This window comes from Leguminivora glycinivorella, chromosome 15, assembly GCF_023078275.1.
Source record: "Leguminivora glycinivorella isolate SPB_JAAS2020 chromosome 15, LegGlyc_1.1, whole genome shotgun sequence".
Classification (NCBI taxonomy): domain Eukaryota; kingdom Metazoa; phylum Arthropoda; class Insecta; order Lepidoptera; family Tortricidae; genus Leguminivora; species Leguminivora glycinivorella.
Window position 1 is genome coordinate 1,855,166 of NC_062985.1, and position 18,055 is coordinate 1,873,220.

At 39.3% G+C, this 18,055-nt stretch overlaps 2 protein-coding genes across 2 annotated transcripts in view; one reads left to right on the forward strand and one right to left on the reverse strand.

The window, feature by feature from the left end:
* LOC125233768 (beta-ureidopropionase-like) overlaps nt 1-18,055 on the reverse strand; it is a 494,359-nt gene that overhangs the window by 367,396 nt on the left and 108,908 nt on the right. The gene's annotated exons all lie outside the window — the stretch shown is intronic.
* Nucleotides 1,640-17,943, forward strand: LOC125233759 (protein arginine N-methyltransferase 5). Its single transcript, XM_048139835.1, has 11 exons — nt 1,640-2,138; nt 2,709-2,846; nt 4,697-4,837; nt 8,328-8,507; nt 9,876-10,044; nt 10,348-10,518; nt 11,322-11,475; nt 12,118-12,350; nt 13,534-13,662; nt 15,311-15,439; nt 16,409-17,943. Exons 1-11 carry the CDS (start codon nt 1,735-1,737, stop codon nt 16,562-16,564), a joined length of 2,004 nt encoding a protein of 667 aa, XP_047995792.1. The 5' UTR covers nt 1,640-1,734; the 3' UTR covers nt 16,565-17,943.

The window sequence follows — 18,055 nt, forward strand, 5'->3', positions numbered from 1 at the left end:
TATCTTCTCGCTCTCACGTATGAAATTCTTTATCTGTGCAATGGACTAATAAGGTGGCGCCATCTGTCATAAGTCATAATCTTTGAGTGTGCCTCATAAAGTGGCAACATTGTAGTGGCATCCTTTTCAAATCAATACATATATGTGAGAAAACGGCTCGACACTTCGATGTGGCCACTTTTTGATTTCTACTCCTTTTTTATCGGACTGTACACATGTTCCTTTTCAACCATAATCCATGATAAATATTTCAAATTATATCTTAAAATTGTTCAAAGATCAGGGTAATCTTGATGTTGTCCCGTATTAATATAATTCGATATTAGAATCGACGAGCTTCGATGTACCCGTCCTTGGTTGCCTGGTTCGAAAATGTGAAACATAATATTGATCTTCTAGTCTTATTCTTAGAATAGATAATATATGCGAGTGATCTAGGTTAATTACTTTTAAGTATTATAGAGGTTAACCATTTTTAAAATGCACGAAACCTGAGAGCTACACTTACATGTAAAATAATCTTATACGCAAAACACACATTATTACAGTATTTACAGTCGCTGTGTGTGTGTGTGCTCGCTTTGCGTCAGTGAGTCTTTTTCCTAAATTTAGATGTATTAAATTGTACTTACGAATGTCATAAATTATAAACAATCCTTTTTCCTTGTTCCTTTGATATCCAAAGACGACAATAGACGCGCGCAGTTACAGTCCAATAATCCCAATATTCGTTATAAGGTTCATAATAAGCGTGACCTTCTAAAGGTTTAAAATGTAAGTATAGCTGCATTTTAAAAATGGTCAACCTTAACAGGTGTGTTCCCTGTAATATTTTCGAATTTTATTGTTTGCGTCATTTAAATTTTATTGTTTTACATCATCTCCAGTTTTGTTATTATTGTTAGTAAAGAGTAACAAATATCTTAATTAAATAGACTTAAAGATCTGTTAACCACTTATGGTGAGAACATGACAATGCCTTTAGCTAAATGATTATTAGTTAAGGGTTCATTCAAATGTATACTAATCAAATAAACAATAAAATAAAACAGAGCTATGTAAATGTTATATTTTTTCATGTAACAATAGAGGCAGCATATCATGTTTTGTAGAAATACAATAATTTTATGACTATGAATTGTTTTATTTTATTCCTGTTTATTTCTAGAGATCTCTTCCCGATTTGTTACATTGACATCTTAGCACTAAAAAAAAGGCGCGAAATTCAAATTTGCCCTACATTTTTCAAATTTGTTGCCTTTGTGTCAAGATTTGGTTTACCGCCTTGATCTGACCCAAAGAGCATTGAATCACTACGTTTTGACCTTGATAAATCGACTTCGAACTATTAAAACCGCAAGGGCCCGCGCAACCATTTAATGAAAACCTCAACAGAATGGATTTACCCAAGTTTAAAATATGTCTAAACGGCGAGTGTATTTTCTATGACACATTTTCGGACCTATATTTTTTAAATTTGGCGCCTTTTCTAGTGAAATTTTCGTCATTACATACAGACTATAGAACGGTTTATTTTTTAAAATAGAAAAAGGGTAAATTTATTTTTACTAATGGCAACTTTACAACCGCTGTCACTCGACCGTAAAGAAAAAAAAACGACAGACGGCTTATCTTAAAGGTGTTTTGATCTGTTTGGTTATTTTCTCCTCGCGTGCGTGTTTTTCGAGGAAAATTAAGTTCAAAGTATAATTAAGACTTATTTAGAGTTTAACTATGTCACAACAGGAGGTTTCGTGCGGTCTGGAGTACTTAGTGGCGCCAGATTTGCAAGGAAGTTTAACTGAAGCGTTTCACGCAAACTATTCGTTTGTCGTGACGCCGGTCGTGCACCCTAGGTTTCGGAGGCATCATGTAGCTCATGGGAGTAGAATAGGAGGGTTCACGAGGTCGGACATGATCCTTTCACCACAGGATTGGACGAGTAGGATAGTGGGACGGTTGTCTCCGTACTTGAACGTGGATAGTCCGAACGACGTGGTTCGGCAGAGACATGAGGATTGCATGAACGAGGAGCTGTCTTATTCCAAAGGGCTGGGGCTGCCGGCCCTACTGGTGACAGTGCATGGCGAGAATACCCATAACTTGGCCCGGAATTTGATGAGCTATTTGGAAAACAGGTTGGAAAAGATCTTTGTATTTTATGATTAGTATGAAGTCTTATAAGAGTGGTCCATTTTAATGAATGTCTGCTATAAAGTCAAATTCATTAAAATTATAATAAAAATAAATTATTCATTAGAATAACAATAGTAACTGAAACATTATTATGTTTCTATTGCTGTAGAACCAAACAATGTATTTGTTTAAAAAAAGAGATCTTAAGAAAATATTATCTTATTATCTATTGACATTGGCCTAGTTGGTAGTGACCCTGCCTGCTATGCTGCGGTCCGGGGTTCGAATCCCGGTAAGGGCATTTATTTGTGTGATGAGCACAGATGTTTGTTCCTGATTCATGGATGTTTTCTATGTATGTGTACATATATAAGTATTTGTATATTATATATATCGTTGTCTGAGTTCCCATAACACAACAAGCTTTCTTGAACTTACCGTGGGACTCAGTCAATCTGTGTAAGATTGTCCTATAATATATTTTTTATTAAACAACTTAAAAATGGCTTTAACTTAACTTTTTAAATGCACATGTGTTGTTTATCTCTGTGTAACATTTTTTTGTGTTTTAGCCATCACCCAACATTGGTATGGGCTCAAGTGCCCATGCAGTGTAGCCGGACATTACGGAACACTATAGACAAAGGCCTGGATGATGATGAGGAAGCCTGGAATGAACCGTGGCTATGGTGGTCTAAGTTTCATGAAAGGTAAGTTACTAACTGTCAAAAAAACCAAGGAGGTAATGCTCAGCAATTTTTAGCAGACTGACCAGTTGCAAACCATTGTGCCATGTCACAGGTATAGTTTTACTTAAGGGCGTTCCCTGCGCCAATGGCCTTCGATTTAAATCCATTGATTGATTGTTTCTAAAGCTTATCATATTAACAGCATTGTCTTTAAACGAAATCGTATTATAATTTCTTCACAGGTCATTGTTTCTGTGATATTGGGCATAAAAGTTGAACAATTTTAGGGTCAAAAACTGGTTTTTTGGTCATAACTTTTTTAAAATTAAAATCTCTATGGAATTAAAAAAAAGCCAATGGTCAATACAAATTATTTATATTTATATGAGCCTAGAGTGTCCCACTGCTGGGCAAAGGCCTCCCTCTTCCCTTTCCACGTATTCCACGCATTATAATATAATTTCATGTATGTAACACCCTTCACTAAAATAAATTTTTGATAAAAGTGTTTTTTTAGACCATGGGCTCATTTCTCAAAACTGAAAGTTACAAGCGGAAGTCTCTTTCCAACCTGTCATAATAGACATTGACAACCGCTTGTAAATTGTAACTTGTAGCTTCGAGAAATGGGCCGCATGTCTAAAAAATCATAAAAAAAGAAGTATTACTTTTTTTTCAAAAAATGGCTCTTCTGAATAGAGATAAAAGATTGAAGGACGGATAACCATTGGTCTTATAATTCTATCTGTAGCAGGGGCGGCTCACTCCGCGATTCTATCGCCGCGCTACAAGTACATCCTGGCGGCCGCGAGTTCGCGGCCTAATCAGGGGTTGCGCGCGTTCTCACGGAATGCACGTTCGCACTTTCTATTGTTACTTTACGTCGCGAGGTGTTTTTAAGCGATGTCCGCGTGTGGAATGGCTAATAATACTTAGTTAAATAGACATATTGAATAAAATAAATACCATAAGACATTCTTACTTAGATCTACTACTGATTAAGTCCCACGGAAAAGTTCAATAAGACTTCTGATGTTGGAACTTGAACAAAAATATATAAATACAGTATATTATATACCTAGAAAGTACCCAAGACTTGAATATAATAGTATAATATTTTATGTGAGTATTAATTCGTTTGGATCCATTGGTAACCCTAACACCGGACGCTGCACACGTGCGGCTCGTTTCTTTGTAAGAATTTTGTAGGTATTTAAAAAGGCGGCATTTCGTGAACATCAAAGCAGTGGGCCTTCTGTACTTGTACTATTATATATTCTGTGTCTGTAGTGCAAAATGAGGAGTTTCAGCTCAAAACTTGTCAAAAATCGATGAAAACCGTGTGGAGCCCCTTAGTGCGTTTTCACATTATCCGATCCGATATCGGATGTCGGACCGATATCCCATACATTACAGGTGCCATCTTGGATTTTTTCTATTGAAATCCTTCCGACATCCGATATCGGATCGGATAATGTGAAAACAGTCTTAAGATAAACTTATTTTTATATGTGCTCCAAAGTGTATGCTTTAATTTGGCCCATTTTCTCGTGTTTCACTGAGAAGTTTTATGGACATATAAATGAGAGAAACCATGGTCACAGTATATTACAGAGTACAGTATGGCCACCCCCGCTCCCCTCTGAAAGTGCCGCCCACCCCCTCTCGGTTACCTCACAGTTACCGCCTGTCAAAAACGCGAACAGTCGACCTGTCATATTTCACTCATACAAGCATAGTACGCGTTCACCTATGCGAGTTTAGACTGTGTGCTGGGAACGCGCCTCTTTCATATATTTGATCGCCAGTGTCCGAGGTGTGCCATGGTTATCTGAAGAGACATCACTAATCATATAACTCATTTGTTACAGATTGCAATGGGACAAAAGAGTAGGTGTGGTCCTTGAGCTTTCTGCCGACCTTCCGTCCGAGGAGATCATGAAAAGGTGGCTCGGAGAACCTGTGAAGGCTGTCATACTTCCAACTAATATCTTCCACAACAACAAGAAAGGGTACGTTAAATTATCTTATACTTTTAAACGAGCAATTCTTGTATATTTATTTATTTATTTATTTATATATATATTTATTTATTTACACTGACGATCTCGGAAACCGCTCTAACGATTTCGCAGAAATTTGTTATGTGGGGGTTTTTGGGGGTGAAAAATCGGTCTAACTTATCCTTAGGTCCCGGAAAACGCGAATTTTCGAGTTTTCATGCGTTTTTCTTCGCGCGCCATCTCGTGTGCAGTAGTTGTACTGTTAAGACAGAATTCTTTCGGTCGATGTAAGTACTATTTATTGCAAACACTAGATGGCCACACAGGTCAAGGCTAAAACGAATAGAAAATACACTATTTGAGTTTTTGTGGCGAAATGCGCGCCATCTCGTGTGGAGTAGTTGTGTTGTTAAGGCTGAGAATTCTTTCGCTCGATGTAGGTACTATTCATTTTTGAACTAGATGGCGACACATGTCAAGGATACGAAACAGAACCGAGCGAAGCTCGGTTGCCCAGATATTGTTAGTTAATCAGTTAAAAATAATTTCTGTCCCCTGGCAGGAAAGCGTCAATCCAAGATCATATTTTTCTTGACGTCTGCTTCGCCTCAGCTGTAATTACATATGATCTGATACTTTTCTCACTTTACTGACATATGTGAGTGTGTTTAGAAAAACGTCCCACTTTGTCGGTTACCTACCATTAAGGCGAGATTTACTGGTTTCTTTATATGAATAAACTGACAAAGTGGCTTTATAGCAATCTACAAAATGGGACGTTTTCCCGTGCACTCTAGGGTGGATCAAAAAAACACTTTTTTGGAATTAGCAAACCTAATAGTTATCAATCAATGTCCCTTAGTCTATGAAGCCTTTGTGCAAAATTTCAGTTTTTTTAATCAACATCTTCAGCCTCCGCATTAGGTTTGAAATTTTGAAAATCGCATACAAACCTGAAAATTCAACTTTCAGATAAAAAAAAACTTTCGGCAGTATTATGTTCAGTATACATTATTGATACATATTATTACAAGAAACTACCAAAAGTTGCGAAAATAGCGTTAAAAATCGCAGATTTTCGGTATTTTAGCAGCTATTTCGGCAAATGTACTAAAACTAGGCGAACTTTGGCGATTTTTGATAGTTTCTTATATTGATATGTATCAATAACATATACTTAACATAATACAGCCGAAATTTTTTTAAAATCTGAAAGTTGAATTTTCAGGTTTGTATGAGATTTTCAAAATTTCAAACCTAATGCGGGGGCTGAAGATGTTGATTAAAAAAGCTGAAATTTTGCACAATGGCTTCATAGACTAAGGGTCATTGATTGATAACTATTAGGTTTGCTAATTCCAAAAAAGTGTTTTTTTGATCCACCCTAGTGCACTCTCATATATATCGTTTGTGGCAACCGGATTCCGGATTTAACATGCAATGAATAATATTATTTTCCCCTCACTAGCTCGGAAACACGTGTTTTGTCCTTTAATACCAGCGGGTAAAAACGCCTTTTATCCACTAGTGGGTAAAGTAATTTGACCTTGAATAAAGTCAAATTAACTGCTTTAAAATTGACAAAAGTAGGTGAATCTAGTAACAAAGATGATTTACCACCTGCGGAACTACTGGAAGCAGTGATAAACGCATTTTTTGCGTTGTAGTTTCCTCGCTATAGTGAGGGGAAAAGTTTTGTGTTACACTCGGGTGCAAATGTATTTCACTTCTCGTGTGTTAAAAAACTCACAAGTTCAGGATTCTATTCTCGAACCACTCGCTTCGCTCGTGGTTCAACTATAGAATCCTTTCACTTGCTCGTTTTTCAATTCCACACTCGGCGTTAAAATACAACTTTGCCCCCTTGTATAACAAATAACTATTATAATTTTCGACTGTCTTATCTTAGGCAACAAGGGCCAGTTGCACCAAGTAAAATAAGCCAACTTCTAGGCATAAAAAAAAATTGATCAATACTTTGAAAGTAACAAACAGTAGTAAAGTAAAATCCATAAACCTACGGACCAAATTGACAAGTAAGTGTGAACGAATGTTGCCACAGTTTGGCCAGTGTCGTTCTTATCGATATTAAAATTATGATTACATCGTAGATTTAAGGGGCACCCAGACGGGACAATGAAATTGGCAATTTAATCGGCTAATCAATATACCAACTTTTTCTGTGATTTCGACAGATCAAAAGGTCTGTAGACCGCTAATTAGAGATATTTTTTTATTTCGAAGCAGCAATAATATTATTCGAAAATTATATAGATATTTATGACATACTTGCCATAGCGTGACAGATAATTGATTATCGTCGGACATGGTATTTTATTTTTTTACCTACAGGCTCGGAAACCTTTTTATGTTTTAAAACTAGTGGGTAAAAATGCGTGGCATCCATCCACTACCTCGAAGATACATAGAACAAACCAAAATGTGTACCTCTTATTTGAAACTAATATACCTAATCTTGATTTAAACTTGTCTGTTGTATGTACTTTACAACTTGTCGATATATTGTTATCGACATATACCCTTCCCTATTTTAATTTTGCTGTTCCTGGTATCATTTTACCTGTCAGTCATTTGTCAATTTAGTCCGTAGGATTATGAATTTTACTTTAGAAGTAGTAAACTCTTTATTGTACAATTAATAACAAAAAACACAGTAATTACAGTAAGAACAGTACAAAGGCGAACTTATCCCTTTGAGGGATTTCTTCCAGTTAAATCGCCAGTGTTTAATTACCAGTTTGGTGAAATCGAACCATAAATAAATTCCTCTGTCTTTGTTCGAGTCTTACAACTTACTATTACTATGCTTTTGAAATAAAACTATGGTAACATTGGCAACTGATTATGTCAAATATAATGAATTTACAATACATCACGTCGTTTCGAACACTTAGCGTTCATGGTCAACGATTAGCACGCGTTTTTAACCACCGACGCAAATACGACGGGGTGTCATAAGTTTGACGTGTCTGTCTGTATGTGTGTCTGTCTGTGGCATCATAGCTCCCGAACGGATCAACAAATTTAGATTTCTTTTTTTTTGTTTGAAAGCTAAGTTAGTCGGGAGTGTTCTTAGTCTGTTTCATGAAAATCGGTCCACTATGTCGGGGCTTTTTCAAAATTTTAATTTTGTGGTTAGGTTATATTTCATTAGTAAGTATCGCCCTAACCAAAAACAATATTTGACGAGTGGTCTGGCTCAGTTGGTGGTGACCCTGCCTGCTAAGCCGCGGTGCTGGGTTCGAATCATGGTAAGGGCATTTATTTGTGTGATGAGCACAGATATTTGTTCCTCAGTCATGGAGGTATTCTATGTATATAAGTATTTGTATATTATGTATATCGTTGTCTGAGTACCCACAATACAAGCCTTCTTGAGCTTAGCCCCACGCTCAGTCAGTCTGTGTAAGAATGTGTTATAATATTTATTTATTTATTTTTATTGTTTAATATTATTTACTATGCTTTTTGCCTACAGCTACCCAGTGCTATCCCGGGCCCACCAGCAAGTACTAATATCCCTGGTGGAGCATGAAGCCCAAGTTGTGATGAGCGGCGCCCGGCGCGCGAGTATAGAGCACTATCGCCAGTACATCGCCAGGCTCTGGGCAAGGCGCCCGGCGCCCAATCAGGACCCCATGATGGACTATGCTAGGGGGTGAGAGACTTTTACCACAGTATAAAGACCATTCCGACGATCCCACAGCTCGCTGGTTCGGTCACTTTAAGAATGGGAGAGGATCGGGCTGCTAAGAGAGCGTATCTGGGAAGACCAAACTGGTAGCCGCCCGGCGGGTCGGCCCAGATACCGCTGGAAAGACAGTGTGATGGCGGATCTGTGTCAGCTACAATCCGATGATTGGCAGGAAGCTGCGTAGGATCGGGATAGGTGGCGTGCTCTCGTTTTGGAGGCCAAGATTCTCTTTGGATCGCAGAGCCATATTAGTTAGTTATAAAGACGACTCAGTGGTTAATCTCCCGCGATCAGTATTTGGCTCTCTCGCACGCGCCGCGTACTGACGCGACCGGCATCATCCGGTTCCTCCTGTACTCTCTGCACCTCGCTCGCGCAGAGCGCTACTCAAGGACAAACAGCGCGGCGCAAAATTTGTTAGAAGAGTTATTACTGGTTTTATACTGTGCTTTACATTTATCATTTTCGTTGAAAGTCTAACCACAGTATATTAAAGAGTACTATCGTACAGTATGGCCACTTCCGCTCCCCGCTGAAAGTGCCGCCCACCCCCTTTCGGTTACCTCACAGTTACCGCCTGTCAAAAACGCGAACAGTCGACCTGTCATATTTCACTCATACAAGCATAGTACGCTGAAGACATGCTGCGCCGACCCCAAATGAATGGGATAAGTCATAAGTCATTTATTTGCGAAAGATAGGGTATACATAGGTGTTTGTTTACAATAAAGTGAGCCAATCTACCTTGTCACACAGTGACATGCAAATCTCAGATTAAAATCTTAGATAATCTTAGATAAGGGCAGGCGAATGATGACAATCATAGTACGCGTTCACCTACGCAAGCTTAGACTGTGTGCTGGGAACGCGCCTCTTTCATACCTATATTTGATCGCCATGTCCGAGGTGTGGTCTAACTATATTAAGTATTTCACTACCGTGCAGCACATGTGAATGTGTTAAACTTCACTTGATGATATATTATAGTGTTATAATTTATAATCTATGAAATAAATTTCTCTTCTATATTTTTGGACCCATGTTTTGACAGTTATGAGGTACATTTTATTTATTTAGAGCGATTTTTCCGAAAATGTTAATTTTATGGGAATGTCATATACTTGGAAATTTCGACCCTTGCCTTTGTGTACCTATGGCAGAGTGGTTCAGGCATCCATCCGGTAAACGGACTACGCTGGTTCGATTCGAGAACCAGCGTAGTCCGTTTACGCTCGCCGCTCGAAACACTTGAGAGGTCTTCATCATTTTTTCTTTGTATATGACGTTTATTTAATGTTTTGACCATTTTTAACTTCATTTTTCCCTTTCCAGATGGGAAGACTACCTCCAAACGCCTCTGCAGCCGCTAGCAGACAACCTGGACACGCACACATACAACGTTTTCGAGAAGGACCCCATCAAATATGACCAGTACCAAAAGGCCATCACGCAGGCACTACAGTATTTGCTCAAGAAAAGGGAACAAAGTTCTTCTGATCAGGTATTACTAATACTATCTTGTTGAGCATTTCTTTTTTTTTTTGCCATTTTCTTTATTTTGATTTTTTTAGGGAATTTTAGGTCAAATTGTACTCAGAATCACGAGTACTTTCAATCTCACTGGGAGACAAAATGTGTTCCAGAATTTTCATACATTTTTGTTACTTTCCTCTTTTATTACCCCACACAACATGTACGGAAAATAGTAACAAAATAAGAAAAAATCGTATGGGCCAATTTGTTTAACTACTAGGATTGAAAAAAAATTCTGACCAATACTAAAAAACTAGCCGCATCTTTTCAGAATGAAACCAAAGACCTATCAGACGTGATCAACCGACTGCAGCTAGGGTCAGGGGACACTAAGCTTGAGGACAAAGATTCTCCCATCGTGGTCATGGTGCTGGGAGCGGGCCGCGGGCCGCTCGTGAGAGCCGCGCTCAACGCCTCCGATATTGTGCAGACTAAGATTAAGGTGAGCAAAGAAATCAAATGGATCAATTCTAATCTTATCAATGTTTATTTAGATCTAATAACGCACCCAGTAACGCGAGATACAATAACTAATCCTCCCCGGGCCACTAAAATTTTGTCATATTTCATATTATTTGTGTGATTCCCGAAAAGTTTGTACATTTGGATCGGCGTTTTGATTAAAAAATGCTGAGCAAAATCCACTAGGTTTCCCAAAAAGTCCCAGGTAGTTTGTATGAAACCTTCCTTTTATGTTACCAGATTTCTATACATTTTCGGTACGACATTTTGGGGTAGCCTAGTGGATCTTGCTCAGCATCATGGACACTATCAGTCTACCAATTTTTATCAAAATTAAAGACGTGATCCAAATGTACAAACTTTTTGGGAACATATTTAGTAATGCTACGAACCCGACTACCAGGTCGAATCGTTTGGGAACGAAATCACAAAATACTGGATAGTTGTGTTTTCAGCACTGATTTGAAATTTATACCTATAAAAATACTCTGGGCCTATATGTGATCCTTGTGGTACGCCAGACATGAATCTATGGATAGGATAGGTCTGTGTAGTTTGATATTGACTAGTTGCTTTCTAATCTATACAGTAGCTATTTTAAGACCTACCTCAAAGCAAAATATCGTAGACTCCCTAAAACTTTTTAACGAGAATGGTTAACCTTGTCGAACGCTTTCGAGAAGTCTGCGCTGTATTTAAAGTAAAGCTATGCATAAAAACATAATTAATTTCTCTTACATAAACAAACAAGTAAAACCAGACTTATCACAATATTTGTTCCAGGTTATAGCAGTCGAGAAGAACCCGTGCGCAGTGGTAGTGTTAGAAGCACAAGCACGAGAGCTATGGAGCTCCCGTGACGTCACTGTAGTCCCGGGCGATATGCGAAGGTTACAGCTAGCAAATAAGGCGGATATCATCGTTTCAGAGCTACTTGGTAAATATACTCTCATGAATTCTATACTCTGATTCAGTGGTAGAGAACAATACATGGTGTAGATGTAAACATTTTGTGGCTCTGTGTCTTCATTGTAGGGTCTATTACTTGCAATGGCTACAGTTAGCGAATAAGGCGATATCATATGTGTCAGTAAATGTATTGTATGGGAAGTTCCAAAGACGTCTGCTGCGTGACGATGATCTGCCTGTTAAATGTGGTTGAAGCAACTGGCCCAGTTACATCAACCACACTACTCAGTTTCAGTGATGGAAAATGCCACACAAACAATTGCGTGACCATGAACCAACATGCTGTAGATGTAGACATTTATTTTTGTGGCTCTCATCTGTAGTAAATAAGTCGGATATCATTAAGTCAGAGCTGCTCGGTATGTACAGGTAGATTTATACTCTGAAGTAGAATTCTACTAATAGAATTTAAATGGGTGGCCAATGTCAATTCCAATATTTTTCTAGCATGAGTATTTCAAAAATAGTATTTCGCCTTTTTCCACCGATTTCAGAGTGACGAAATCCTACAATCGACTTTCAATCGACGTTCATATGCTCATTGTAATATGCCTACTTGAAAAATAAATATTTTATTTCAAAAATCCCTAAAGTTACCATATTGTTTCAGGGTCCTGGGGTGACAACGAGCTGTCCCCCGAATGCCTGGACGGAGCGGCCGGCCTGCTGAAGCCCGACGGCGTGTCCGTCCCGCGCCGGTACACTTCCCACGTGGCCCCCGTGTCGAGTCCGAGGCTATGGGCCGCTGCTAAAGCAGCCGTGGCCTTGGCACCGCACAAGAATAACCTTGAGATGCTGTGGGTCGTTTATATGCAGAATAAACACGATATCGCTGAAACTAAGGTTAGTTTTGACACATTAGTTTGAATAGAAGACTCCGGATGAGTGAAAAACTTTGACAAGAACGAACTTTTCGTCCAAATAAGGTCAACAATATAGTCTACATCTTACCGATACATTTCCTACGTAGCCCCTATATCGAGTCCAAGGCTATGGGCCGCTGCAAAAGCAGCCGCGGCCTTGGCACCCCATAAGAATAATCTGGAGATGTTGTGGGTCGTTTATATGCAGAATAAACACGATATCGCTGAAACTAAGGTTAGTTTAGACTAGAGATGGGCCGAATATTCGGTAAATATTCGGTATTCGGCATATTCGGCAAGTTTTTCAATGTTCGTATTCGGCCGAATAATTCGGTTGCATTGCCGAATATTTACCGAATAAACAAAGTAAATAACTAATGAAGATCTTACGTATTCCATTGGATAATAAGCTCCTATTTTAGTAGTTTTTTAAGGAACTGCTAAAAAGAGAGAAACCTATGCGTAAAAATATAAATACAATTGTTTTGTAAAAAAGTTAAAAAAAAACCGTAGGTAGTTTAAGAGCTGAGAAGAGTTCAGAGTTGTTTTAACTGTTTTAGTTATCCACTAAATCATAAAAACATAGTTGTAGTGTATGTGTAACCATTATCAATCATTTAATGGTTTTAATCTTGACATCCACTTTAAAAATATGGCGTAACCGAATATTCGGCCGAATGTTCGATTCGGTAAGAGCTGAACCGAATGTTCGGCCGAATATTCGTATTCGGCAAAGTCCATATTCGGCCCATCTCTAGACTCTGAGATGAGTGAAAAACTTTAACAGCGCATTTTACTGATAGATGTATTTCAAAGTTTTTAGAACACATAAACGCTGAGACAAAGGTAATAAAATTGGTTTTAAACTGGAATCAAAATACTGAAACACAACTAGCAGTCTTAAACTGACTGATAAAGTACAGCGGGGCAAATCTCGACTGGGGGTATATATGGTAGGCGTGTTCAGTGGATACAAGTAGAACTCAACATCATAGTGTAATAATGGAAAAAATGGATCAGTTACAATTGTCCTCCAGTCGTAATTGCCCCGCTGTACCTTATATATTTTCGTTTCAGTAAAGTTTCTCTACATCACAAGACAATTTGGAGATGCTATAGGGATGCATATTATGCTTGTTAACAATTGTATTCTCTGTTCACAGCCAGTATTCACATTCGAGCATCCAGCCAAAGCGGTCCGGGACCACGAGGGTCAAGGCGTGACGGATCATCAAGGACTCCCCGCTACTGATAACAGGAGACAGTGCACACTCACATGGACTGCAGAACAGGTGAATATTACTATAGAGATACAATACAATACAATACAAATACTCTTTATTGCACACCTCAATACACGAAACAACATAGCAAGTATAAACAACAACTTAAGAGGTAAAACAAGAGGCGGTCTTATCGCTAAAGAGCGATCTCTTCCAGACAACCAAGACAAGAGATTTAAACTAAATGAAGGAAATTTTTATCCCAACTAGCAAAACCATTTATCTTGTTAAATGTTGGTATCTTAACCACACCTCGGATACTGGCGATCAAATATATGAAAGAGGCGCGTTCCTAGCACACAGTCTAAGCTCGCGTAGGTGAACGCGTACCTAGTGAGATGACAGGTCGACTGTTCGCGTTTGCGACAGGCGGTAACTGTGGGGTAACCGAGAGCGGGTGGGCGGCACTTCCAGCGGGGAGTGGGGGTAGCCATACTGTACGATAGTACTCTTTATTATACTGTGGTCTAACTGTCTACCGCGAACGCAGCAGAATCCAGAATCCTAACCCAGGACCTGATTTTTGAACAGCTCGATTTCGTGTTTTTCACAGATGTTGAGTAACGTAAATAACGTAATCGTGCCCTCCAAATGTATAAATTTGGGACCACCCCTGCTTTTTGTTTCTTTTGGACAATAAAGGATACTTAACTATCCAGAGTCCTCAAAAATGATTTGATAAGATCTAGAAGAGATCTAAGGAAATTTTAGAACACAATCGTGATTATACTATATTTAATAATAGGCCTTTTCATCTGTGAGAGATGATTTAAGCAGCATCAGAACTATTTCGAACGACACTTGCGGTCGTGGCTGTGTAGCCCAATTCGAGAGAGAATCCCTCGTCCACATACGCGGCAGTTGTATGCCCCCCCCCCGGTGGGCGGGGGTTGGAGGCTGCTCGTGGCGCCTCATGCGTTTATCATTCAAAGAGGAGAACCAGGCATTGTTGTGCTTGGATTGACCGTCGTGGACAGCACGACGCCACATGGGTCGGTTTTCGGCTAGTTGCAGTCACTGGTTGCATGGGATATCAAAGGCAACCATGTCACGCTTCACGCAATTTTTAAAGCGCAGCATTAGCCGTCAGACCGGTGTTTTTGCATCTACAACCTCTCCCAGCAAGATTTGACGTGGTAAACGAGTCTGCTCTATTCGGTACACATGCCCGAGCCACCTCTGTCTTCTCTTCTTGAGTATGGCTGTGATACTAGGGAGCTGTGCCTCGCCTAGAACAGACTCGTTTGTCACGCGAATCACGCGATCCCTCCATGTGATTCCCAGTATGCTCCGCAAACAGCGCATGTGAAGGAGTTCAGCCGGCGTTCTTGTTTTGCATACCATGTCCAGGTTTCCTCTCCATACTATATTTAAATTATGTTGTGCGTTCTGCTAATTGTTGGGAATAACAGGCTCGTTGCCAACTATAATTTGTGCGTTTTAAGTTATCTGAGCCGGTTCACTAGTTATTTCTACCTTACATTCATTAGAATCATAACTTTTGTTGAACAGTAGTATAAATGTTTGTTATTTTTACTATGCATTGTTTGCACGTTAGTTTTAAGTATTTATAAAAATATTGTGTTCTCATGTAAGTGAATTTTGTAAATTCTTTATGAGAATAAAGTTCTTAAACCATAAATATGTATATTTTTAGGACAACGTGATGCACGGTTTCGGCGGCTACTTCGACTGCCAGTTGTTCGGCGAGGAGGAAATCAGTATACTGCCCGCCACGCATAGCAACGGCATGATATCCTGGTTCCCTGTCTTCATTCCTATCAAGGTAATTTCATTCATAATGTTACGACTAGAATTAAAATAAATGTTAGCCATAACCTAACCACAAAATTAAAATTTTGAAAAATCCCCCGACCGCGACATACTAGACCGATTTTCATGAAACATGACTAAGAACACTCCCGACTAACTCAGCTTTCAGACAATAAAAAAAAATCTAAATCGGTTCATCCGTTCGGGAGCTACGATGCCACAGACAGACACACACACAGAAAAAGAAAAAAATTTGCGAACGCTAAATTCAATGACAGACATTTTGGTGCAACCCCAGTTGAAAATTTTATTGAATGAGGAGGCACACTCAAAGGTTATGACAGATGGCGCCACCTTATTAGTCCATAGCACAGATAAAGAATTTCATACGTGAGAGCGAGATGATTTTATTTTCTCTCACATATGAATGACAGTGACATGCCTAGGCACTTGCACAGGCGTCGCCTGGCGGGATAAAATGTAGGCTTGTGCCGTTTCGTTCGTTGATCGGAGCGCTCCGATCTCGTTCAATCGCTCCCACGAACTAGTTCGCTCTTTTAGGTCTTTTGCTCATTTAGTTCAGACAGACCAGTGACCACTGCGGTCGGAAAGATCAGAACGAATGGGACCAAATAGTGTCAAAATGATATGAATAGTCAACAGATAGTAACATTCCGGGCCGAAAGGTTATAAAGTAACCGAAGTTTAATATGAAAACTTGACTTTTTTTTGTTGCTCTGCTAAGTAGCTCTCGCTCTCAGTCGGCGCAGTCACACACTCGTTCTTGATCCAAACCGCTCGCGTTCGCCGATCCTATACTGAACTAAATGAGCAAAGACCGATTCTCAGAGCACGGAAAGATTCAGTTCATTTCGGTCATTGATGGGATTTTATTCCTAACAGTTCATAGTTCGTGAACGACACAAGCCTAATAAAATGTCAGTGTGCCTCCTCATTAACGTCACATTAATGTTATTTCCAGACGCCCCTCCGCGTAAGCAAAGGCGACATCATCACCGCTCGTTTCTGGCGCTGCGTGGACTCGCACCGCGTGTGGTACGAGTGGCTCGTGGAACTCGGCGGCCGCTGCACCGAACTGCACAACTGCGCGGGCAACAGTGCCGAGATGCTCTTATAGTAACCTGTACAATAGTTATATCATCGCTGTGCTACTGCATACGCACCCAGTGCGAAGCTCTGTACGAGTGGCTACACCGCATGTTGCATCTATCTATCTATCTATAGCAGCCTCTAAAGCGCCCGTCTTCGGACATAGGCCTCCTCTCCATTCCTCCACGCTTGCCGGTCCATTGCCATCCGGATCCAGTTATCGCCAGCTAGTTGGCAGATGTCCTCTCCATCTAAAGAGGGGGCTTGCCGCGACCACGGGTGTTAGCGGGCTTCCACACCATTGTTCATCTCGCCCAGCGACTATGGTCCATCCTGGCAATGTGCCCAATGTGCAATGTGTGTATGTTGCATATATTTACCTAAATCCATATAAAAAGGTTTTTACAATATGGACAGTCAACCAAATCGTGCCACAAAAAAAAAATTAAAATCGGACCACGGGTCTCGGAGTAATCGGTGAAGACATGAACCCCAATTAGATATTGAAGTGATTCTATGATCAGTTATGACTCGTCGTTGATTCCGTCAACGCCATGCAAGGTTTAAGTAGGCTCGCGCTAATGACAAGATTTGTTTGACCGTCTTTATTAAACTTGTATAGTTTATAAACAGAGCTAAAGATCTTTCTGAAGAGTGGCGCAATTGTGTATTGAATTTAGTGCATTTTTAGTCTACATGCCAGCAAAATTTAAAATTTTGTCTTGTTATGTGATACCACCGATAGTGTATAAAAATAACCATTGTTATTTTGTATTCTATGTATATCTGTTTAAACCATTAATATCTTACGAAGTGACATAAAGTAACTTGCAATGTTACTATAAAATGTTATGTACCTATAATTATTGACATTATATGTTTTTAAAAACATATAAATATTGATGTACTAAGAATTTGTTATCTCTTTCAATAGCACCTAGCATGTTATTTTATCACGAACATAATGTAAACGTTGCTAGCATACAGACACTAGCAACGATGTTTCCGTATACCTAACTAAAATCTCACCAGACAGGCAAGCATGGTCGCGCGATAAATGATAAAACATCAGGCCATCCCTATCGCACTATTTGTAAGTGCGACAGTCTTGGACAAATAGACAAGTGGCCAATAATAGCTCCGTAGCGTATCGTTATATCTCTATTTTGTCGCACTAATACTGAAAAGAGATAGAGAATCATGTAAACGATTGGCTACTTGTCTATGCACACTGTCGGGTCCCACAGATTTGAATGCATTGCATTTGGTGGTTTAAATGGTCCATGATAAAACCATGCTAAGGACATTTTATTATAAGTGATACAAATATGTGATCTTGTTAAATGTTACATGGTAATGTAAAGATTAAGTTTTAAGGATACTTACGAAATATAAGAGTCATTTTTATGGTCTTTGTTTTTTTTTCTAACCTATATTTTCCAGCTCATGAATTTTCTAGGGTTGACAATTTCAACCGGAAGGGAATGGGTTGGATGGTCAGATGGCAGTTACTTTCGTA

Excerpts from the sequence above, each read along its gene's own strand:
- LOC125233759 (XM_048139835.1), top strand. The coding sequence starts at position 1,735 with ATGTCACAACAGGAGGTTTCGTGCGGTCTGGAGTACTTAGTGGCGCCA. Across the intron at positions 4,838-8,327 it reads TTCCACAACAACAAGAAAGG|CTACCCAGTGCTATCCCGGG; the intron begins GTACGTTAAATT and ends TTTTGCCTACAG. Across the intron at positions 8,508-9,875 it reads ATGATGGACTATGCTAGGGG|ATGGGAAGACTACCTCCAAA; the intron begins GTGAGAGACTTT and ends TTCCCTTTCCAG.